Genomic DNA, 26,387 nt, shown 5'->3' with positions numbered 1-26,387 from the left:
ACATCCCTTCTCCCCCTTCTATTGGTCTGGTCTATCTCCTTTACTACTGTAGAAATACACATCCCTTCTCCCCCTTCTATTGGTCTGGTCTATCTCCTTTACTACTGTAGAAATACACATCCCTTCTCCCCCTTCTATTGGTCTGGTCTATCTCCTTTACTACTGTAGAAACACACATCCCTTCTCCCCCTTCTATTGGTCTGGTCTATCTCCTTTACTACTGTAGAAATACACATCCCTTCTCCCTCTTCTATTGGTCTGGTCTATCTCCTTTACTACAGTAGAAATACACATCCCTTCTCTCCCTTCTATTGGTCTGGTCTATCTCCTTTACTACAGTAGAAATACACATCCCTTCTCCCCCTTCTATTGGTCTGGTCTATCTCCTTTACTACAGTAGAAATACACATCCCTTCTCCCCTTTCTATTGGTCTGGTCTATCTCCTTTACTACAGTAGAAATACACATCCCTTCTCTCCGTTCTATTGGTCTGGTCTATCTCCTTTACTACAGTAGAAATACACATCCCTTCTCCCCCTTCTATTGGTCTGGTCTATCTCCTTTACTACAGTAGAAATACACATCCCTTCTCTCCGTTCTATTGGTCTGGTCTATCTCCTTTACTACAGTAGAAATACACATCCCTTCTCCCCCTTCTATTGGTCTGGTCTATCTCCTTTACTACAGTAGAAATACACATCCCTTCTCCCCCTTCTATTGGTCTGGTCTATCTCCTTTACTACAGTAGAAATACACATCCCTTCTCTCCGTTCTATTGGTCTGGTCTATCTCCTTTACTACAGTAGAAATACACATCCCTTCTCCCTCTTCTATTGGTCTGGTCTACCTCCTTTACTACAGTAGAAATACACATCCCTTCTCCCCCTTCTATTGGTCTGGTCTATCTCCTTTACTACAGTAGAAATACACATCCCTTCTCTCCGTTCTATTGGTCTGGTCTATCTCCTTTACTACAGTAGACATACACATCCCTTCTCCCTCTTCTATTGGTCTGGTCTATCTCCTTTACTACAGTAGAAATACACATCCCTTCTCCCCCTTCTATTGGTCTGGTCTATCTCCTTTACTACTGTAGAAATACACATCCCTTCTCCCCCTTCTATTGGTCTGGTCTATCTCCTTTACTACAGTAGAAATACACATCCCTTCTCTCCCTTCTATTGGTCTGGTCTATCTCCTTTACTACTGTAGAAATACACATCCCTTCTCCCCCTTCTATTGGTCTGGTCTATCTCCTTTACTGTAGAAATACACATCCCTTCTCCCCCTTCTATTGGTCTGGTCTATCTCCTTTACTACAGTAGAAATACACATCCCTTCTCTCCATTCTATTGGTCTGGTCTATCTCCTTTACTACAGTAGAAATACACATCCCTTCTCCCCCTTCTATTGGTCTGGTCTATCTCCTTTACTACTGTAGAAATACACATCCCTTCTCCCCCTTCTATTGGTCTGGTCTATCTCCTTTACTGTAGAAATACACATCCCTTCTCCCCCTTCTATTGGTCTGGTCTATCTCCTTTACTACAGTAGAAATACACATCCCTTCTCCCCCTTCTATTGGTCTGGTCTATCTCCTTTACTACAGTAGAAATACACATCCCTTCTCCCCCTTCTATTGGTCTGGTCTTGCTCTATGTACCATGGAGAACTGGTATTACACTCTACTGTAGGACCAAGGCCTGCTATTCCTCTGCTCTGACATAGATGGATGGGGCAGGTAATTGTCACATGTAGATTGTCATGAATAACATAGTGTGGCTTAGAGTGGAATGGGACAGATCGGGACCGCCGCCGGGGATCAGCTGTGGCGAGAAGGATTGTGGCAATTTTGTGTGTGTGTGTGTGTGTGTGTGTTTGTGTGTGTGTGTTTGTGTGTGTGTGTGTATGTGCGTATGTGAGACGGATTGGGACACTTGGCTATGTGTGTGTGTGTGTGTGTGTGTGTGTGCGCGCGAGATGGATTGGGGCAATTCCACCGACCGAGCCGCAGCACCAGGAACCGCAGCTCACACAATTTATTCAAATGTCAAATTAACATCCCCGGTGAAAAATCGCACCGCAGCAAAACAATAAAAAATGCAATTGGCCCCACGAGGATGGAGAGAGAGACAGAGAATTCAAGTTGATACCAGAAGAGAGGATTTTAATTGTTTCTATTCCTCAATGTGTGTGTGTGTGTGTGTGTGTGTGTGTGTGTGTGTGTGTGTGTGTGTGTGTGTGTGTCTGAGAGAGTCTGTGTGTGTTTGTGTGTGTGTGTTTGTGTGTCTGAGAGAGTCTGTGTGTGTGTGTGTGTGTGAGTGTGTGAGAGAGAGAGAGACAGTGTGTGTGTCTCTCTCACTCTCTTAGTGTGTGTGCATGTTCTCACACACGTGTGTGTGTGTGTGTGCGCGCGTGGGAATTACAGTAGACATTACAGAGAGCAGAGAGGGTTCATGGTCTCCCACAGGCAAGACAATATGGCACAGTCATTTGATTCTGGCAAGAGGAGACGTGATCATTCTATTATTTTGTGTTCCCAGCTCCAGAGTGGAGGGACTTATGTTGACGTGAACCATAGAGACTGTATTGGAGAACAGACCTGGGTTCAAATACTATTTGAAATCTTTCAAATACTTTGAGCGTTTGCTTTAGCCTGTCTGCAGTGCAGGACGGGAGGGTTTAGCAGTTCTACGACCCTTCTATTGGTTCCATTGCCAGTCAAACTCAATCAAGCCCAGATAAAGTACTTCAAATGATTTCGAATAGTATTTGAACCCAGGTGTGTTGGAAAGCTCCCTCAGCTAAGTCTCCCTTGTCAGCTCTGTTGGACTGCATATGAAAACAGGTGAGAAACACTTCAAATCAAATATGTTCCCTAGAATGAAAAGATTTCAACTCACCACTCTTCCCTCATCTCCTTTGGGGCCCTATGCAGAAAGAAGAGACAGTGGAAGGCAATCACTCCAACTACATAAGACCTTTTAAGAAATTTATAAAATCTTTTAAGAGATTTTCAACTGGGTTAACGTTTTTGTAGTTAAGACTTTTAGCATCAATTACTTTTACTTTTGGTAAGTGTCAAGTTTAATAAAGGATATGACTGTACTGTTTATATACACTGGCAGTTATACAGTTATAGTCATAAAGTCAGAGTTATTGTCAATAAAAGTTAAGAGCGTGCAAAAATGTAAACATATAGAGACAAAAATCGAACAGCAAAATCTGATCGGATTGAGACCAAAATGGAGATATTGTGGTGAGGAATAATTTTCTGTAGCCTGTTGCTTTCATTGTTCTCTATTTGAAATTGTCATTTTCATTTTTTCTTAATACTTCTAGAATGAATTGAATAAAATGTTTTATTAGGATCCCCATTGGTGTCATCTAATCTTCCTAGTGTCCAACCCAGACCTAAAAAAAACATGACAAACTATTACAATTTACATTAAATATATTACATTTAAGAAAAATACATTTAACAAGTGGACATTACAAATAGTTACCTGTGCATGTTAGATACAGACAGACAGACAGACAGAGAGCACAGAGCAATGCTCCCCAGAGATTCCACTGTGGTCCCTGGGTAGGCTGCCCATTGTGCGCAGAGGAGGGTGAGTGTATTTTTTTGCAAAACAGTTGATAAGAGTTTCTCAATTCTCTTTGTGGAGCCCTGCGGGTCCTATGAGCGGAGAGTGTGTCTGTTATGAAGGAAGAGGTAAAGTCTCCTAGGGCTGCAGGTAGATTACAGACAGACTGATAAGGGCAGAGCTCGGTGGCTGTGATAAGTAAATCAGGTCACTACACCTCGCCACATAGGCACAATGGCAGAGAGAACAGCTCACACACACACTGCTGCATCTCAATGATGATGGATTGTCCTGGGGCAGCTGTTTGAGAGTCAGGCCACTCCTCAGACAGTGTGTTCAGTCTCTCTCTCTCTCTCTCTCTCTCTCTCTCTCTCTCTCTCTCTCTCTCTCTCTCTCTCTCTCTCTCTCTCTCTCTCTCTCTCTCTCTCTCTCTCTCTCTCTCTGTGTCAGTCTCTCTGTCAGTCTCTCCCTGGCAGTGAGCTCTCACAGAACATGACTGAGTCTAACAAGAGGGCTGGAGTCAGTGAAGGAGATGACAGTATCGTACACAGGATCTGAATGTAAGTCTGGTTCCTGACAGTACAGTACAGTACACAGGATCTGAATGCATGTCTGGTTCCTGACGGTACAGTACAGTACAGTACACAGGATCTGAATGTACAGTACCATTCAAAAGTTGGACACACCTACTCATTCAAGGGTTTTTCTATAGTTTTTCTATTTTCTACATTGTAGAATAATAGTGAAGACATCAAAACTATGAAATAACACATATGGAATCATGTAGTAACCAAAAAAAGTGTTAAACAAATTCTATATTTGAGATTCTTCAAATAGCCACCCTTTGCCTTGATGACAGCTTTGCACACTATTGGCATTCTCTCAACCAGCTTCATGAGGTAGTCACCTGGAATGCATTTCAATTAACAGGTGTGCCTTCTTAAAAGTTAATTTGTGGAATGTCTTTCCTTCTTAATGCGTTTGAGCCAATCAGTGTGTGTGTGCGTGCAACTATCTGTGTGTGTGTGTGTGTGTGTGTGTGTGTGTGTGTGTGTGTGTGTGTGTGTGTGTGTGTGTTTGTGTATGTTTGCTTTAAAGTAAGTTGTAACAGTCGGGTGATGAGACAGTAGGATGATGAGACAGTAGGGTGATGAGACAGTAGGATGATGAGACAGTAGGGTTATGAGACAGTAGGATGATGAGACAGTAGGATGATGAGACAGTAGGGTGATGAGACAGTAGGGTTATGAGACAGTAGGAGGATGAGACAGTAGGATGATGAGACAGTAGGATGATGGGATAGTAGGATGATGAGACAGTAGGATGATGAGACAGTTGGATGATGAGACAGTAGCATTATGAGACAGTAGGATGATGGGATAGTAGGATGATGAGACAGTAGGATGATGAGACAGTAGGATTATGAGACAGTAGGATGATGGATGATGAAATACTTACAGGTGCACCTGGTGCTCCAGGGGGTCCTAACATGGCTCCTCCACTCTGTGGAGAAACTAGTATTATCATCATAACATTCAACACAATAATTACATGGTATCTGATTACATGGTATCTGAATATAGAGAAACTAACAATATTACCATAACATTGAACACAATGATTAAATGGTATTTGATGATATGGTATCTGATGATATGGTATCTGATGATATGGTATCTGATGATATGGTATCTGATGATATGGTATCTGATGATATGGTATCTGCAGTAGCCTATATAGGGGAATGTGGTAAACTTTGAGGGTCACCATATAGATGCTCAACAAACAATCAATAGACTATGAGTATTATGTCAACTATACAACTGTGGACTTTATACCCACTGTGATGCTAGTTGCATTGACAACAACACCTGACTCACCAAGGTGATGAGGATGAGTACAGTGACGTTCTTACCTGCAGTTTGTATAGACTGCTCATCCCATTTCCCTCCACATAGGGGACACCCTGCAAACACACACATCTCCTCCATTAACACCCTGCAAACACACACATCTCCTCTGTTAACACCCTGCAAACACACACATCTCCTCCATTAACACCCTGCAAACACACACATCTCCTCCATTAACACCCTGCAAACACACACATCTCCTCCGTTAACACCCTGCAAACACACACATCTCCTCCGTTAACACCCTGCAAACACACACATCTCCTCCGTTAACAGCCTGCAAACACACACATCTCCTCCATTAACACCCTGCAAACACACACATCTCCTCCGTTAACACCCTGCAAACACACACATCTCCTCTGTTAACACCCTGCAAACACACACATCTCCTCTGTTAACACCCTGCAAACACACACATCTCCTCCGTTAACACCCTGCAAACACACACATCTCCTCCGTTAACACCCTGCAAACACACACATCTCCTCCGTTAACACCCTGCAAACACACACATCTCCTCCGTTAACACCCTGCAAACACACACATCTCCTCCATTAACACCCTGCAAACACACACATCTCCTCCGTTAACAGCCTGCCTCATTGCCCCGTGGGGGTTCTATGGCTTCTAGCCTAACACACTCCTAAAGGTGTGTGTGTGTGTGTGTGTGTGTGTGTGTGTGTGTGTGTGTGTGTGTGTGTGTGTGTGTGTGTGTGTGTGTGTGTGTGTGTGTGTGTGTGTGTGTGTGTGTGTGTGTGTGTGTGTGTGTGTGTGTGTGTGTGTGTGTGTGTGTGTGTGTGTGTGTGTGTGTGTGTGTGTGTGTGTGTGTGTGTGTGTGTGTGTGTGTGTGTGTGTGTGTGTGCGTGCGTGCGTGCGCGCGTGTGCGTGCGCGCGTGTGTGTGAGTGAGTGTATGTTCTCTATGTCTCTCGCCTTACACTCCTAAAGGTCTGTGTGTTTGAGTGTTTTCTGTGTCTCTAGTCTAACAGTCAGTCCTGTAGTCCTGGACCAGAAAGACTGTATTACTTTGTTAAGCCTTTAAATGCTACATTGGAGAGATCAATATCTGTGGCTGCCTAGTGATCACTGCATGGGAGAGATCAATATCTGAAGCTGCCTGGTGATCACTGCATGGGAGAGATCAATATCTGAAGCTGCCTGGTGATCACTACATGGGAGAGATCAATTCTGAAGCTGCCTGGTGATCACTACATGGGAGAGATCAATTCTGAAGCTGCCTGGTGATCACTGCATGGGAGAGATCAATATCTGAAGCTGCCTGGTGATCACTGCATGGGAGAGATCAATATCTGAAGCTGCCTGGTGATCACTACATGGGAGAGATCAATTCTGAAGCTGCCTGGTGATCACTACATGGGAGAGATCAATTCTGAAGCTGCCTGGTGATCACTACATGGGAGAGATCAATATCTGGGGCTGCCTGGTGATCACTACATGGGAGAGATCAATATCTGGGGCTGCCTGGTGATCACTACATGGGAGAGATCAATATCTGGGGCTGCCTGGTGATCACTACATGGGAGAGATCTATATCTGGGGCTGCCTGGTGATCACTACATGGGAGAGATCAATATCTGAAGCTGCCTGGTGATCACTACATGGGAGAGATCAATATCTGAAGCTGCCTGGTGATCACTGCATGGGAGAGATCAATATCTGAAGCTGCCTGGTGATCACTACATGGGAGAGATCAATATCTGGGGCTGCCTGGTGATCACTGCATGGGAGAGATCAATATATGGGGCTGCCTGGTGATCACTACATGGGAGAGATCAATATCTGGGGCTGCCTGGTGATCACTACATGGGAGAGATCAATATCTGGGGCTGCCTGGTGATCACTACATGGGAGAGATCTATATCTGGGGCTGCCTGGTGATCACTACATGGGAGAGATCTATATCTGGGGCTGCCTGGTGATCACTACATGGGAGAGATCTATATCTGGGGCTGCCTGGTGATCACTACATGGGAGAGATCTATATCTGGGGCTGCCTGGTGATCACTACATGGGAGAGATCTATATCTGGGGCTGCCTGGTGATCACTACATGGGAGAGATCTATATCTGGGGCTGCCTGGTGATCACTACATGGGAGAGATCTATATCTGGGGCTGCCTGGTGATCACTACATGGGAGAGATCTATATCTGGGGCTGCCTGGTGATCACTACATGGGAGAGAACTATATCTGGGGCTGCCTGGTGATCACTACATGGGAGAGATCTATATCTGGGGCTGCCTGGTGATCACTACATGGGAGAGATCAATATCTGGGGCTGCCTGGTGATCACTAAACAAAAGAGGAGAGTAGTAACACTTGTTTAACCCTCCGGCCTCTGAAGATTCAAACAGTACGGATGAGTCCCAAATTGCACTCCATCCCCTATATAGTGCATCACTTTTGACAAGGGCTCATAGGGCTAAGGTAAAAAGTAGTGCACTATATAAGGACAAGGGTGCCTTTATGGACGCAGCCTAACTACTGTATCTGGGAAAATAGTGTAGCAGAACACATTGATTTAAAGAGATGGAGGCTAGGAGCAGCATCTACAGGAGTAGCCTGGATATACGAGTGGTAGTCTGGATAGTCCTCCCTGACTACCGTTTATGGGGCCAGTGTGTGGGAGGGTGTGTGTGTGTGTGCTTTTTAATGTATGTGTGTGTATGTTGTGTGTGTGTGTGTGTGTGTGTGTGCCTTGGAGGATTCAATGAATTATAGATCTGTAATAATAAAGCTAGCTGGTGTGTGTGTGTGTGTGAGTGTGTGTGTGTGTGTGTGTGTGTGTGTGTGTGTGTGTGTGTGTGTGTGTGTGTGTGTGTAGCCCCCAATCTCCTCTCCACTACTCAGTGTATGTGCAGTCTGTCATCAGTGTTTGATCTGAGGCAAAGCTAAATGGCTGCAAGACAGCGCTAAACTAACCACACTGATGTTCACAGTGTCAGAGTATCTACAGGTGAACAGGTTTTAAGTTTGTAGGAAGTCTGTGGCCCTAAGCTTATGCTAGATTAGCGCAACGTAAATAATTTACAGTATAGAAGTTCATTCATTCACCCTCTCCTCCAACACAGCAAGTGGGTTGTATTAAGTAGGCAGAAAACGGAAGAAAACACTCCATAACGGAGTGAAACAGGGAAGTACTATCTTGGTTTGTGTCCAATAAGAAACACTCCATAACGGAGTGAAACAGGGAAGTACTATCTTGGTTTGTGTCCAATAAGAAACACTCCATAACGGAGTGAAACAGGGAAGTACTATCTTGGTTTGTGTCCAATAAGAAACACTCCATAACGGAGTGAAACAGGGAAGTACTATCTTGGTTTGTGTCCAATAAGAAACACTCCATAACGGAGTGAAACAGGGAAGTACTATCTTGGTTTGTGTCCAATAAGAAACACTCCAAAACGGAGTGAAACAGGGAAGTACTATCTTAGTTTGTGTCCAATAAGAAACACTCCTTTTCGTTTTGTAACAGGTCCGTGCTGAGTCAATAACATTTCCAGGAAGGAAATAACAGAAAAACATTCTCTCAAGTAGACGGAAGAAAACATGGTGGCCTTCAAAGCAATAAGCCAATCTCACTGTACTTTTAAATGATGTGTTGTGTGACCAGCCATTCAAAAGTACACTAGTAATTGGCTAATGTACCTTGAACTGGTCTCATCATTCACAGTCATGAAAGTGGTTGACACATCTCACCAATGACTCACTAAAACTGATAATAACATGACCTTCAATGAGATCCTAATATTCACTAGACACAACCCTGCATGAACTCCTTGTGTATTTCTGCTGAGTCATATGTTGAGATATGTCAAGCATCTCAACAGTGAGTCACAACACTGAGAAGATTTCAATTAGGATTGTGTTGTGTCACCATCCATTCAAAAGTACACTAGTAATTGGCCAATGTACCTCGAAATGGTCATTCATCATTCATGAAACTGTTGACACATCTCACCAATCACTCAACAACACACAAACACCATCTGTACACACACAGAGAGATCTCAGTGATGCTCTGGATAACTTACTGGGGGGCCTGGTAGACCTGGTATTCCAGGGGATCCTTCACTGCCCTGTAGGACACACACACACACACACACACACACACACACACACACACACACACACACAGACACACAGGCACACACACACACACACACACACAGACACACACACAGACACACACACAGACACACACACACACACAGACACACACACACAGACACACACAGACACACAGACACACGCCGCACACACACACAGACACATGCACACACACACACACACACACACACACACAGACACACACAGACACACACACACAGACACACGCACACACACACACAGACACATACACACACACACACACACACACACAGACACACACAGACACACACACACGCACACATACACAGACACACGCACACACACACAGACACACACTCACAGACACACGCACGCACGCACACAAACGCACACACGCACGCACGCACACACACACATACAAACACACACACACGCACACACACACACAGACACATACACACACACACACACACACAGACACACACAGACACACACACACGCACACATACACAGACACACGCACGCACACAAACGCACACACGCACGCACGCACACACACACACACACATACAAACACACACACACGCACACACATACACAGAACATACCATCAGAGGGATAATGCTTTCCAATCAGGTCAACTGGGGAAGACATCTCTTCAGTTAAGATCCCAATAATCTAACAGTACCTCTTTACCCAGATTTACCCACACATTAGACACAGTTATAATCATACTAATAATAATAATAATAATAATAATAATATGCCATTTAGCAGACGCTTGGGACATGGCATGACTGATAAAACAATGCTATTGCAGAGGTACAGAATTTGAGAAGAGAGAGATACTAGCTCTGTTGAATTGGAGATAGATTGGGGGTAAGGCCCTGCGATAAACTAGTGTCCTGTACAGGGGGTGTACTTGTACGCTACAGAAACAGGAGATATTCTCCTGCTCCTATGAGCTGTTCCGGCTCGCACAGGCCAAGCCTTTTGCAAGGCTACTTAATTGGCACAGAGGACGCCATCCCAATCCATTGACAAGACTAGGCCTCTCATTCTTTCAACAACAAAACTGAAGAGAAATCCTTAAGGTATTACACGCTTTTGAAGAAACAAACAAGATTCCTGAGCACTACAATACTCCATTATTGATGCTCTTTGAGATAGCACTAAATAAGCCATAAGGCATTGTTTTTTATCTTAGACTATCAGAACAGCTGTTGGCATGTCAGGGCACATGCAGTCAGTAACTGAAATGGTTCCATGAATTAAACATGACCCTGTATGTACTAACTGTCTATGTTTAGAACATGAAATAGAAATGTTTACACACACCTTGCACAGTCTTCACATTTCGCTGCCTTAAAATTCTATGTAAAAAGGGATTGAATTAGATTTTTTTCCTACAGATCTACTCCACCTTTTGCAGTATTTTTTCTCTATATACAGTGAGGGAAAAAAGTATTTGATCCCCTGCTGATTTTGTACGTTTGCCCACTGACAAAGACATGATCAGTCTATAATTTTAATGGTAGGTATATTTGAACAGTGAGAGACAGAATAACAACAAAAAAATCCAGAAAAACGCATGTCAGAAATGTTATAAATTGATTTGCATTTTAATGAGGGAAATAAGTATTTGACCCCTCTGAAAACATGACTTAGTACTTGGTGGCAATCACAGAGGTCAGATGTTTCTTGTAGTTGGCCACCAGGTTTGCACACATCTCAGGAGGGATTTTGTTCCACTCCTTTTTGTAGATCTTCTCCAAGTCATTAAGGTTTCGAGGCTGACGTTTGGCAACTCGAACCTTCAGCTCCCTCCACAGATTTTCTATGGGATTTTGGTCTGGAGACTGGCTAGGCCACTCCGGGACCTTAATGTGCTTCTTCTTGAACCACTCCTTTGTTGCCTTGGCCGTGTGTTTTGGGTCATTGTCATGCTGGAATACCCATCCACGACCCATTTTCATACTGGCCCCCCGTGGGAATCGAACCCACAACCCTGGCGTTGCAAATGCCATGCTCTACCAACTGAGCTACACGGGACTATATACAGTGAGGAGAACAAGTATTTGATACACTGCCGATTTTGCAGGTTTTCCTACTTACAAAGCATGTAGAGGTCTGTAATTTTTATCAAAGGTACACTTCAACTGTGAGAGACGGAATCTAAATAATAAATGTAATAAAATGTATATATATATATACACATATATACACACATACATACGTATACATTCATATACAGAAGGATCTGGAGAAGGTCTGTATGGAGGAGTGGGCCAAAATCCCTGCTGCAGTGTGTGCAAACCTGGTCAAGACCTACAGGAAACGTATGATCTCTGTAATTGCAAACAAAGGTTTCTGTACCAAATATTAAGTTCTGCTTTTCTGATGTATCAAATACTTATGTCATGCAATAAAATGCAAATTATTACTTAAAAATCATACAATGTAATTTTACAGACCTCTACATGCTTTGTAAGTAGGAAAACCAGCAAAATCGGCAGTGTATCAAATACTTGTTCTCCCTATCCTTTAAAAAAATCTCCCTTTATTACTTCCCAACCCCACCACCCCTTCCCTAATTGGAGTAAACTAGTGAACAACAATGCTTAGGCCTCTACTTCCAGCTTATACATACTATATACATTTTATGGACACAGTCAATTTTACAATAATTATATTTTGTATTTTGTTTGTTTTTACTCCTGAACTTCCTCTAACCTCAACCTCTTCATCATGTTCATGACTTGCAGTATTACTAAATGCCATTGTTGCAAACAGAATCGATGATTTGCAGTGAACTTTTTAACACAGTCTTCCTTCCTTCTTTCACTTTCATACAGGCCAGTAATGTGGAGTGAATGCAATGTTTTTGATCCCTTTGTATTTTCAAGTATTATGGTGGCATGGGGAGTATGAAAGGATCAGAATAAATATGAAAGGAGCAAAGCCCAGGTAAAAAGTTAGAGGAAATACTGCCTCAGTCTTCTGAATACCTAACCCTGGGATAGAGTTACATGTTTCTGTGGGACAATTGCACACATGTTTATGCCAAGGACACAACAGAATGGCTTTCCAATAGGTGTTGAGTGTTCCTGAGTGGTCTAGTCTCTGTCCTGTTAAAAAAAATCTGAGACAAAGTTTAAATATTGCTGTCCATCAACGATTCTCAACCAAATGTACTGTTTTACAAAAACAATGGATATTAGGTACACCAGTTTATTAGGTACACCAACCTGTTAACCAAAATGGTTCACTCCTACAGACAGTGAGTCATGTGGCCGTGGCTTGCAATATAAAGCAGCAGACAGGCATCGAGGCATTCAATTACTGTTCGATTGAATGGCTCACATCAACACCATCATCCCGGAAACCCTAGACCCACTTCAATTCACATACCGCCCCAACAGATCCACAGATGATGCAATCTCAATCGCACTCCACACTGCCCTTTCCCACCTGGACAAAAGGAACACCTATGTGAGAATGCTGTTCATTGACTACAGCTCAGCGTTCAACACCATAGTGCCCACAAAGCTCATCACTAAGCTAAGGACCCTGGGACTAAACACCTCCCTCTGCAACTGGATCCTGGACTTCCTGACGGGCCGCCCCCAAGTGGAAAGGGTAGGTAACAACACATCTGCCATGCTGATCCTCAACACAGGGGCCCCTCAGGGGCACGTGCTTAGTCCCCTCCTGTACTCCCTGTTCACCCACAACTGCGTGGCCAAGCACGACTCCAACACCATCATTACGTTTTTTGACGACACAATGGTGGTAGGCCTGATCACCGACAAGGATGAGACAGCCTATAGGGAGGAGGTCAGAGACCTGGCAGTGTGATGCCAGGACAACAACCTCTCCCTCAATGTGAGCAAGACAAAGGAGATGATCGTGGACTACAGGAAAAGGAGGGCCGAACAGGCCCCCATTCACATCGACAGGGCTGTAGTGGAGTGGGTCGAGGGTTTGAAGTTCCTTTCTGTCCACATCACCAACAAACTATCATGGTCCAAACACACCAAGAAAGTCGTGAAGAGGGCACGACAATGCCTTTTCCCCCTCAGGAGACTGAAAAGATTTGGCATGTGTCCCCAGATCCTCAAAAAGTTCTACAGCTGCACCATTGAGAACATCCTGACCGGTTGCATCACCGCCTGGTATGGCAACTGCTCAGCATCCGACCGTAAGGCGCTAAAGAGGATAGTGCGTACAGCCCAGTACATCAATGGGGCCAAGCTTCCTGCCATCCAGGACCTCTATACCAGGCGGTGTCATCGTTACAGTGTATTCGAAAAGTATTCAGACCCCTTTATTTTTTCCACATTTTGTTACTTTACAACCTTATTCTAAAATGGATTAAATTGTTTTTTTCCTCATCAATCTACACACAATACCCCATAATGACAAAGCAAAAACTGTTTTTTAGAAATGTTTGCTAATTTATAAAATAAAATAAACTGAAATATGACATTTACATAAGTATTCAGACCCTTTACTCAGTACTTTGTTGAAGCACCTTTGGCAGCGATTACAGCCTCAAGTCTTCTTGGGTATGATGCTACAAGCTTGGAACACCTGTATTTGGGGAGTATCTCCCATTCTTCTCTGCAAATCCTCTCAAGCTCTGTCAGGTTGGATGGGGAGCGTCGCTGCACAGCAATTGTCAGGTCTCTCCAGCGATGTTTGATCGGGTTCAAGTCCGGGCTCTGGCTGGGCCACTCAAGGACATTCAGAGACTTGTCCCAAAGCCACTCCTGCGTTGTCTTGGTTGTGTGCTTAGGGTCATTGTCCTGTTGGAAGGTGAACCTTCGCCCCAGTCTGAGGTCCTGAGCGCTCTGGAGCAGATTTTCATCAGGGATCTCTCTGTATTTTGCTCTGTTCAACCTTCCCTCGATCATGACTAGTCACCCAGTCCCTGCCACTGAAAACATCCCCACAGCATGATGCTGCCACGACCACGCTTCACCGTAGGGATGGTGCCAGGTTTCCTCCAGACGTGACGATTGGTGTTCAGGCCAAAGAGTTCAATCTTGGTTTCATCAGACCAGAGACTCTTGTTTCTCATGGTCTGATAGTCCTTTAGGTGCCTTTTGGCAGACTCCAAGCGGGCAGTCAAATGCCTTTTACTGAGGAGTGGCTTCTGTCTGGCCACTCTACCGTAAAGGCCTGATTGGTGGAGTGCTGCAGAGATGGTTGTCCTTCTGGAAGGTTATCCCAACTTCACGAAGGAACTCTGGTGCTCTGTCAGAGTGACCGTCCGGTTCTTGGTCACCTCCGTGAACAAGGCCCTTCTCCTCTGATTGCTCAGTTTGGCAGAGCGGCCAGCTCTAGGAAGAGTCTTGGTGGTTCCAAACTTCTTCCATTGAAGAGTGATGGAGGCCACTCTGTTCTTGGGGACCTTTTAATGCTGCAGACATTTTTTGGTACCCTTCCTCAGATCTGTGCCTCGACACAATCCTGTCTCTGAGCTCTATGGACAATTCCTTCAACCTCATGGCTAGGTTTTTGCTCTGACATGCACTGTCAACTGTGGGACCTTACATAGGCAGGTATGTGCCTTTCCAAATCATGTCCAATCAATTGAATTTACAACAGGTGGACTCCAATCAAATTGTAGAAACATCTCAAGGATGATCAATGGAAACAGGATGCACCTGAGCTCAATTTCGAGTCTCATAGCAAAGGGTCTGAATACTTATGTAAATAAGCTATTTCTGTTTCATATTTGTAATAAATTAGCAAACATTTATAAAAACCTGTTTTCGCTTTGTCATTATGGTGTATTGTGTGTAGATTGATGAGGGTTTAAAAAAACAAATCCATTTTAGAATAAGGCTGTAACGTAACAAAATGTGGAAAAAGTCGAGGGGTCTAAATACTTTCCGAATGCAACGTGTATGCTAGGTGGTGTCAGAGGAAGGCCTGTATGCTAGGTGGTGTCAGAGGAAGGCCTGTATGCTAGGTGGTGTCAGAGAAAGGCCTGTATGCTAGGTGGTGTCAGAGGAAGGCCTGTATGCTAGGTGGTGTCAGAGGAAGGCCCAAAAAATTGTCAAAGACTCCAGTCACCCAAGTCATAGACTGTTCTCTCTGCTACCGTACGGCAAGCGGTACCGGAGCACCAAGTCTAGGTCCAAAAGGCTCCTTAACAGCTTCTACCCCAGAGCCATTAGACTGGTGAACAAATTAATGAAATGGCCACCTGGACTGTTTGCATTGACACCCTCCCCCTTTGTTTTTACACTGCTGCTACTCGCTGTTTATTATCTATGCATAGTCACTTTACCCCTACCTACATGTACAAATTACCTTGACTAACCTGTACCCCCCCACATTGACTCGGTACCGGTACCCCCTGTATATAGCCTCATTATTGTTATTTTATTTTTCTTTAGTTTATTTTTGTAAATATTCTCTTAACTCTATTTTCTTAAATCTGCATTGTTGGTTAAGGGCTTGTAAGTAAGTATTTCACAGTAAGGTCTACAGTGCCTTGCAAAAGTATTCATCCCCCTTGGCGTTTTTCCTATTTTGTTGCATTACAACCTGTAATTTAAATGGATTTTTATTTGGATTTCATGTAATGCACACAACATAGTCCAAATTAAGGAAGTGAAATGAAAAAAATGACTTGTTTCAAAACATTCTAAAAAATAAATAACGGAAAAGTGGTGCATGCATATGTATTCACCCCCTTTGCTATGAAGCCCCTAAATAAGATCTGGTGCAACCAATTACCTTCAGCAGTCACATAATTAGTGAAATAAAGTCCACCTGTGTGCTATCTAAGCATCACATGATCTGTCACATGATCTCAGTATATATACAACTGTTCTGAAAGTCTGCAACACCACTAAGCAAGGGGCACCACCAAGCAAGCGACACCATGAAGACCAAGGAGCTCTCCAAACAGTTCAGGGACAAAGTTGTGGAAAAGTACAGATCAGAGTTGGGTTATCAAAAAATATCAGAAACTTTGAAATTCCCACGGAGCACCATTAAATCCATTATACATTCTTTTAAAGAATATGTCACCACAACAAACCTGCCAAGAGAGGGCTGCCCACCAAAACTCACGAACCAGGCAAGGAGGGCATTAATCAGAGAGGCAACAAAGAGACCAAACATAACCCTGAAGGAGCTGCAAAGCTCCACAGCAACATCCCACGGAGCACCATTAAATCCATTATAAAAAAATTGAAAGAATATGTCACCACAACAAACCTGCCAAGAGAGGGCTGCCCACCAAAACTCACGGACCAGGCAAGGAGGGCATTAATCAGAGAGGCAACAAAGAGACCAAATATAACCCTGAAGGAGCTGCAAAGCTCCACAGCGGAGATTGGAGTATCTGTCCAGAGGGCCACTTTAAGCCGTACACTCCACAGAGCTGGGCTTTATGGAAGAGTGGCCAGAATAAAGTGAGTGGCAAAAAAAAAGAGTGGCCAGTTTGTCGGTGGTCTCGTCATTGTTGGTAATCAAGCCTACTACTGTTGTGTCGTCTGCAAACTTGATGATTGAGTTGGAGGCGTGCTTGGCCACGCAGTCATGGTTGAACAGGGAGTACAGGAGGGGGCTGAGCACGCTCCCTTGTGGGGCCCCAGTGTTGAGGATCAGCGAAGTGGAGATGTTGTTTCCTACCTTCACCACCTGGGGGCGGCCCGTCAGGAAGTCCAGGACCCAGTTGCACAGGGTGGGGTTCAGACCCAGGGCCTCAAGCTTAATGATAAACTTGGAGGGTACTATGGTGTTGAATGCTGAGCTATAGTCAATGAACAGCATTCTTACATAGGTATTCCTCTTGTCCAGATGGGATAGTGCAGTGTGCAGTGTGATGGCAATTGCATCGTCTGTGGATCTATTGGGGCGGTAAGTAAATTGAAGTGGGTCTAGGTTGACAGGTAAGGTAGAAGTGATATGATCCTTGACTAGTCTCTCAAAGCACTTCATGATGACAGAGGTGAGTGCTACAGGGCGATAGTCATTTAGTTCAGTTACCTATGCTTTCTTGGGTACAGGAACAATGGTGGCCATCTTGAAGCATGTGGGAACAGCAGACTGGGAAAGGGAGAGATTGAATATGTCCATGAACACACCAGCCAGCTGGTCTGCGCATGCTCTGAGGACGCGGCTAGGGATGCCGTCTGGGCCAACAGCCTTGCGGGGGTTAACATGCTTAAAAGTCTTAATCACGTCGGCCATGGAGAAGGAGAGGCCACAGTCCTGTGGCACAGGTAGTGGGCCTCGTCAGTGGCACTGTGTTATCCTCAAAGTGGTCGAAGAAGGTGTTTAGCTTGTCTGGAAGCGAGACGTCTGTGTCGGCGACGTGGCTGGTTTTCTTTTTGTAGTCCGTGATTGTCTGTAGACCCTGCCACATACGTCTCGTGTCTGAGCCGTTGAATTGCGACTCCACTTTGTCTCTATACTGATGTTTTGCCAGTTTAATTGCTTTGCGGAGTGAGTAGCTACACTGTTTGTATTCTGCCATATTCCCAGTCACCTTGCCATGGTTGAATGTGGTGGTTCGTGCTTTCAGATTTGCGCGAATGCTGCCGTCTATCCACGGTTTCTGGTTAGGGTAGGTTTGAATAGTCACAGTGGGCACAACATCACCTAAACACTTCCTGATAAACTCTGTCACCGTTTCAGTGTATATGTCTAAATTATTTTCGGAAGCTACCCGGAACATATCCCAGTCCGCGTGATCAAAACAATCTTGAAGCGTGGATTCCGATTGGTCAGACCAGCGTTGAATAGTCCTTAGCACAGGTACTTCCTGTTTGAGTTTCTGCCTATAGGAAGGGAGAAGCAAAATGGAGTCGTGGTCAGATTTGCCGAAAGGAGGGCGGGGGAGGGCCTTATAACCATCCCGGAAGTTTGAATAGCAATGGTCGAGGATTTTAGCAGCGCGAGTACAACAGTCGATATGTTGATAGAACTTCGGCAACCTAGTCCTCAAATTTGCTCCGATACCACGACGGCTTTGAGGGCCGTCGTGGTATCGGCTTGAGGGGGGATATACACGGCCGTGACTATAGCCGAAGAGAATTCTCTTGGGAGATAATACGGTCGGCATTTGATTGTGAGGTATTCTAGGTTGGGTGAACAGAAGGACTCGAGTTCCTCTATGTTACTACAATTACACCATGAGTCGTTAATCATGAAACACACACCTCCGCCCTTCTGCTTCCCGGAGATATATTTATTCCTGTCTGCGCGATGAACTGAGAACCCATCTGGCTGGACCGATTTCGACAGAATATCCCAAGAGAGCCTTGTTTCCGTGAAACAGAGTATGTTACAGGCCTTGATGTCTCTCTAGAAAGATGTCATTGCCCGTAGTTCGTTGACTTTGTTAACCAAAGATTGAAGATTAGCGAGTAGTATACTTGGAAGCGGTGGGTGGTGTGCGCGCCTCCTAGGTCGAACCAGCAGGCCGCTCCGAGTGCCTCCCCTCCGCCGGCGATGTTTTGGGTCAGCTGCTGGAATCAGTTCAATTGCCCTGGGGAGAGCAAACAAAGGATCTGCTTCGGGAAAGTCATATTCCTGGTCGTAATGCTGGTGAGTTACCGCCGCTCTGATATCCAATAGTTTTTCCCGGCTGTATTTAATGATGCAAAACACTTTCTGAGCTAATAATGTAAAGAATAATACATAAAAAAACTAAATACTGAAAAGTTTCCTAAGAGCTAGTCGCGAGGCCGCCATCTTCGTCGGTGCCAGAGAATCTGTGGTATGACTTAGAGATTGCTGTACACCAGCGGAACCCATCCAACTTGAAGGAGCTGGAGCAGTTTTGTCTTGAAGAATGGGCAAACAATCCCAGTGGCTAGATGTGCCAAGCTTATAGCGACATACCCCAAGAGACTTGCAGCTGTAATTGCTGCAAAAGGTGGCTCTACAAATTATTGACTTTGGGGGGGGTGAATAGTTATACACGCTCAAGTGTTCTGTTTTTTTGTCTTATTTCTTGTTTGTTTCACAAGAAAAAATATTTATCTTCAAAGTGGTAGGCATGTTGTGTAAATCAAATGATACAAACCCCCAAAAAATCCATTTTAATTCCAGGTTGTAAGTCAACAAAATAGGAAAAATGCCAAGGGGGGTGAATATTTTCGCAAGCTCCTTTACACCTATTGTATTCAGCACATGTGATATTTTGTAAGTTTTGTTATTTGATTTAAATGGGCAAAACGAGTGACCTAAGTAACTTTGAGCATGGTATGATCGTCGGTGCCAGGCGCACCGGTTCCAGTACCTCCGAAACACTTGGCCTCCTGGGCTTTTCATGCAGGACAGCGTCTAGGGTTTACAGAGAATGGTGCGACAAACAAAAAACATTCAGTCCTGTGGGCGAAAACAGCTCATTGATGAGAGGTCGAAGGAGAATGGCAAGAATCGTGCAGGCTAACAGGCGGGCCACAAACAGGCAAGTAATGGCGCAGTACAACAATGGTGTGCGGAACGACATCTCGGAACGCACAACTCGTCGGTCCTTTTCACGGATGGGCTATTGCAGCAGATGACCACACCAGCTTCCACTCCTATCAGCAAAAAACAAGAAGAAGCGGGTCCAGTGGGCACGCGATCACCAACACTGGAAAACTGAGGAGTGGAAAAACATTGCCTGGTCTGACGAGTCCCGGTTCCTGTTGCGTCATGATGATGGCAGAGTCAGGATTTGGCCTAAGCAGCATGAATCCATGGCCCCATCCTGCCTGGTGTCAACGGTACAGGCTGGTGGTGTAATGGTGTGGGGAATGTTTTCCTGGCACATGTTAGGTCCCTTGATACCAATTGAGCAACGTTTCCATGCCCCAAAGAATTCAGGCTGTTCTGGAGGCAAAGTGGGGTCCGACCCGGTACCTAATAAACTGGCCACTGAGTGCATGTTGCCCTAAGAGTTGTGCAAGCTTGGTGGAATCTTATTCAAAAGGATTAACAGCTGTAACGGCAGCTGTAACGCTTCCACCAAGTAAAAGTGAAGACATACGCAATCAATACATCATCATTTTATATTTCTTAGTAATTTGGAAATGTTCTATAATTTTTCTTTCACTTAAAAAAATGTGAAGTAGGTTGTGTAGCTCGATAGGGAAAAAAATCTAATTTAATCCCTTTTTAGATTTAATTTTAAGGTAAAAAATTATGAAGACCGTGCAAGTGTGCGTAGACTTTTCACTAGCGACTGTACATGCATACAGTGCGTGTACACACAACATCTCTTTCTTACCCTCTCTCCCTTTGTTCCTGGCTGACCCATCGGCCCCGGTCTGCCCATGACACCCTGCAAATAGAAACAAAGTACATCAATTAACTGGGTCAGAGACTAAATCTAGAAACTGAATGAGAAAAAAATAGGGACCAAACAATGATTATGGTGTTCTCAGTGATAGTTATATTATCAGCAACACAGTACTACACATGCATTATAACTAGGGATGAATAGATGTGACTGATGATTTGATGTTGTTTTGCTTACAGGGGCTCCAGTATGGCCTGTTGCACCCAGAAAGCCTGGAACTCCAGGAGAGCCCTGAGAAAAGAACAAGAAACATCAGAGAACAGTATAAATACAATCATTGTCACTTCCTGTGTAATAGTTAGTGTCTGATAACCTAACTGGTAGGTTTACATAAAGGACAAGAGGAGAGGTAACCTCGTTTGCATTTTCGGGACTATTCCATTGGTTCCATTGTACAAGGGGCAAGATGAAGTGAACTTTCAAGCACACTCAAGCATGTTAAAGTATTTGATTTGTGTATTGGGCCCAGGACAGGTCTGAAACCCACCTCATCTCCCTTTTCTCCACTAGGCCCAGGGAATCCTCTCTCTCCTTTCACCCCCTACAACAGAAAACAACATCAGTGAATGAGTAAACAGCAACAACAACGGTACATAGTAAAAAAAAAAAGTGTATTAATGTGTTTGCTCGTGAAATAAGAAATAACTACCACCATAATATACAGTATGTTCTCTCCAAACCTTCTAATAGTCTCAAACCAGTGGCATGACGGGTGGTCATACATTTCACTTTGACTTCTAGTTTCTAATAGAGCCAATTAGAAGCGACTGCCTGGGTAATTTTACTACTACAGGACACTGCTGTGTATCCATGGTAACCATTTCTGCAGCCAGCAACTCTGAATATAGGAACATGCTGGACTAACATTGTAAATGTTTGAATCTTTGGTTCAACGGTTGGTGTCTGAATCTTCCTAAATCTCTCTGATGAAAAGAAATATGAGCAACTGTGAGAGCCTATGTCGTGCATTATAGCGCGTTATGCATAGCTTATAATGCATTATGAAGAGGGTATTTTTTCGCAGGATGTATTACGAAAAAAGTCAACTGAAAATGAATAGCAACAATGGATACAACCATGTTCAAGTGTTGTCCCCAGTGATATTACGCACATATTTAATACTATTCCATTATCTTCTCTAATTCACTTTGGCATGTTGAGATTTGCACTGAATGGAGTGAATGGAGTATTTGTAAGGTGGAAAGTAATTATGTATACATTGGATGCATCCCAAATGGCCTCCTAATCCTTACACAGGGCACTACTTTTGACCAGAGCCTTACAGTGCACTATGTGTGGAATAGGGTGCCATTTGGAACACATTCATTATAATCAGGATGACACATTGTTTCCTACCTTTGGGCCTTCTTTTCCTGGATTACCGAGAGGTCCTCGCACTCCTGGATCCCCCTGTTTAGGATGGACACACACACACACACACACACACGCACACACACACAAATCAATGACACAAATCACACACACAAACACAAACGCATGCACAGAGAAAGACACACACACAACCCCCCCCCCCCCCACACACACACACACACAACTTGCCCCCAGGGGTTCCAATCTCACCCTACTGGGCAGGCAGACACAAACACACACACACACACGGAAAAGATCATCAGACACTCACCTTTTCTCCCACCATGCCTTGCACTCCTGGCACTCCATGGGTTCCCTTCTCGCCCTTCTGCCCAGGCAGACCTGGCACTCTGGTCTGGCACACAGTGCAGGCATTCTGCCAACACACAACGGGGGCAAGAGGTACGGTCATACAGACCAGATATCTGTCATCTCACTGAGTCACAGCAGGGAAATGCAGTGCATTTGCTCCTTTCGTTAGCATTCCATCTCCCCCGGATCGAAGACAAGACCCCGGCTGACATCTTTAATGTTCTCTGAATGTTTCCGCAACATTGAAGTTAATGTGAGCACACTGAGAACCAGACATTGTCCTATTTCCCACTCAATCTCTAACCGACTGATTGTGACATTTAGGGATCATTTGAAATATCACAGTCTCCCATCCAGTTCAGGTTTCACTGAGTAACACTTATTTACATTGAAAGTGTTTTTTATTTTATGCAGGACTAGGCTTAGTCTGTGTCTGGGAAACCAGCCCTGTCTGGGAAACCAGCCCTGTCTGGGAAACCAGCCCTGTCTGGGAAACCAGCCCTGTCTGGGAAACCATTATGCAATTCAAGGTATTATGTTATTATATCCCACCTAATTATGAACCTGGAACATCTCAAAAGAGACCAGCTCTGGAGAGATGCACTCTGTACTCCTGCACTGTGGAGTTGCTGAAGGGTACTTTCCCTACAGCAGCAGACATTCTGTACTCTGCTTAAGATAATTAGGATCAACTGTATCCGTTACCCAGAGGCACTTACTTCATAGAAGAATGCTATGCGTGTACAAAACATTAAGGACATCCACCTAATATTGAGTTGCACCCCCCTTTCAATCAGAACAGCCTCAATTCGTCGGGGCACGGACTCTACAAGAGGTCGAAAGCGTTCCACAGGGATGCTGGCCCATGTTGACTCCAATGCTTCTCACAGATTTGTCAAGTTGGGTGGATGTCCTTTGGGTGGTGGCCCATTCTTGAGACACACGGGAAACTGTTGAGCATGAAAAACCCAGCAGCGTTGCAGTTCTTGACACACTCAAACCGGTGCGCCTGACTCCTACCACCATACCCTGTTCAAAGGCACTTAAATATTTTGTCTTGCCCATTCACCCTCTGAATGGGACACACACACAATCCATGTCTCAATTGTCTCAAGGCTTAAAAATCCTCCGATAACCTGTCTCTTCCTCTTCATCTACACCGATTTAAGTGGATTTAACAAGTGACATCAATAAGGGACAAGCTTTTACCTGGATTCACCGGGTCAGTATATGTCATGGAAAGGTGCAGGTGTTCCTAATGTTTTGTCCACTTAGTGTATATACAGTACAAGAACATTCTTTGAATACGTTCCACCTCCAACCATTTAACAAAACTGTAAATGTATATCAATTCTGTAGACAATTAGGCAAATTATACAGTAAGTAGGCTATATGACCCCTAGTGTCACTGGCATTTAGATTTATCAGAGAAGAGCGGTGGGAAGATATTTTATGTAACTTGGGAGTACAATGGGTTTTTTCTTGAGTCTTGAGTGAAGTATCTTGAAATAAAAAAAGTTTCAATTCAGCTAAGTGCTCCTTTCAGTTTGAAATAGCAAATAACATATGTTGTAAAGTGACCAAACATTGTAAATTAAAGTGAAGAAACAGAAAAGCTATTCTTGGGGAGTGTTGTCATTCAGCGCATCAAGTTGGATGACGCAGAATCAGGCCAGCAGCACATTGTAAAAAAGGGCACAGAGGCCTTTAAACATGCAGGTTAGCTGGCCTTTAAACATGCAGAGTGGTCATTAGCTGGCAGAGCCACAAAGTCATAAAACCTAACCCTAACCTTAACCACACTGCTAAATCTAATGCCAAAAAGCACATTTTTGTTTACATGAGTTTTTACAACATAGACAATTTTGACTTTGCAGCTGGCCCATCTAGCGGAAATCGCTCAGTTCTGCCTCCAGGGCAAGATTCATGACAATAAATGTCAACCTGCTTTGAACAGCTAAAAGCTTGTAAACTTAATTCATTAAACTGGGCTTCCTTTTTTTGTTGTCTGGTTGAATAAAATTCTCTCTCTCTCTCTCTCTCTCTCTCTCTCTCTCTCTCTCTCTCTCTCTCTCTCTCTCTCTCTCTCTCTCTCTCTCTCTCTCTCTCTCTCTCTCTCTCTCTCTCTCTCTCTCTCTCTCTCTCTCTCTCTCTCTCTCTCTCTCTCTCTCTCTCTCTCTCTCTCTTGCTCTCTCTCTCTCTCTCTCTCTCTCTCTCTCTCTGCGCCCCCTCTCTCTCTCTTGCGCCCTCTCTCTCTCTTGCGCCCTCTCTCTCTCTCTCGCCCTCTCTCTCCCCTTCTCCCTCTCTTTCTCCCTCTCTCTCTCCCCTTCCCCCTCTCTCTCTCCCCTTCCCCCTCTCTCTCTCCCCTTCCCCCTCTCTCTCTTTCTCTCTATCTCGCTTCTCCCCCTCTCTCTCAGCAGTAGGAGAGAATCAATGCTTCAGATAAAGGTTTCTATCCACTGTCAGTCCACTCAGTCACCCCGCAAACAGCTGGAGCTGGATGATGTCATCATTAAAAACCAACAGACACAATCCTGTTTTAAATACAAATCCTTTCTTCTCTGACTGAAAAGTGAAGGATGAATGGATGGATGTGAGATCATCTTAGCTGGCTGAGAGGGACTAGCATTTATCACAACTGAACAGAGAAGAGAGGGAAGAGACAGACAGAGAGAGAGAGAGAATAGACAGAGAGAGAGCGAGAGAGAGAAAATAGACAGATGGAGAGAGAGAAGAGACAGATGGAGAGAGAAGAGACATACAGAGAGAGAAGAGACACAGAGAGAAGAGACAGACGGAGAGAGAAGAGACACAGAGAGAGAAGAGACAGAGAGAGAGAGAAGAGATAGACGGAGAGAGAGACGAGACAGACGGCGAGAGAAGAGACAGAGAGAGAGAGAAGAGACAGAGAGAGCGAGAAGAGACACACAGAGAGAGAAGAGACAGATGGAGAGAGAAGAGAGAGAGAGAGAGAAGAGACAGAGAGAGAAGAGACACAGAGAGAGAGAAGAGACAGACGGAGAGAGAAAAGACAGACGGAGAGAGACGAGACAGAGAGAGAGAAGAGACACAGAGAGTGAAGACACAGACGAGAGAGAGAAGAGAAGAGAGAGAAGAGACCGAGAGAGAGAGAAGAGACAGACGGAGAAAGAAGAGACAGACGGAGAGAGAGAAGAGACAGATGGAGAGAGAGATGAGACAGACGGCGAGAGAAGAGACAGAGAGAGAGAGAAGAGACAGAGAGAGCGAGAAGAGACACAGAGAGAGAGAAGAGACAGACGGACAGAGAAGAGACAGACGGAGAGAGACGAGACAGAGAGAGAGAAAAGAGACAGACAGAGAGAGAGACGAGACAGACGGAGAGAGAGGAGACAGACAGAGAGAGAAGAGACAGGGAGAGAGAGAGGAGACAGAGAGAAAGAGAAGAGACACAGAGAGAGAGAAGAGACAGACAGAGAGAGAGAGAAGAGACAGATGGAGAGAGAAGAGACAGATGGAGAGAGAAGAGACAGACGGAGAAAGAAGAGACAGACAGAGAGAGAAGAGACAGATGGAGAGAGAAGAGACAGATGGAGAAAGAAGAGACAGACAGAGAGAGAGAAGAGACAGACGGAGAGAGAAGAGACAGACGGCGAAAGAAGAGACAGATGGAGAGAGAAGAGACAGACGGAGAAAGAAGAGACAGACAGAGAGAGAAGAGACAGATGGAGAGAGAGGAGACAGACAGAGAGAGAGAATAGATGGAGAAGGATAGAGAGATAGATGTTG

General features: G+C 44.5%; 1 protein-coding gene across 1 annotated transcript in view; it reads right to left on the bottom strand.

Moving 5' to 3' along the window:
• Positions 1-26,387, bottom strand: part of LOC311116323 (uncharacterized protein) — a gene marked incomplete at both ends in the record, with an annotated part of 123,716 nt that overhangs the window by 38,230 nt on the left and 59,099 nt on the right. Inside the window, 9 exons of the mRNA XM_084191417.1 lie at positions 2,904-2,930; positions 5,049-5,093; positions 5,506-5,556; positions 9,559-9,603; positions 20,865-20,918; positions 21,114-21,167; positions 21,424-21,477; positions 22,293-22,346; positions 22,579-22,683. Coding sequence (XP_084047543.1) covers positions 2,904-2,930; positions 5,049-5,093; positions 5,506-5,556; positions 9,559-9,603; positions 20,865-20,918; positions 21,114-21,167; positions 21,424-21,477; positions 22,293-22,346; positions 22,579-22,683 — 489 coding nt within the window. The remainder of the gene's footprint in view (positions 1-2,903; positions 2,931-5,048; positions 5,094-5,505; positions 5,557-9,558; positions 9,604-20,864; positions 20,919-21,113; positions 21,168-21,423; positions 21,478-22,292; positions 22,347-22,578; positions 22,684-26,387) is intronic.

This window comes from Coregonus lavaretus (genome assembly GCF_964263955.1).
Source record: "Coregonus lavaretus genome assembly, contig: HAP1_SCAFFOLD_584, whole genome shotgun sequence".
Lineage (NCBI taxonomy): Eukaryota > Metazoa > Chordata > Actinopteri > Salmoniformes > Salmonidae > Coregonus > Coregonus lavaretus.
This window is presented reverse-complemented; position numbering and strand designations above follow the sequence as displayed.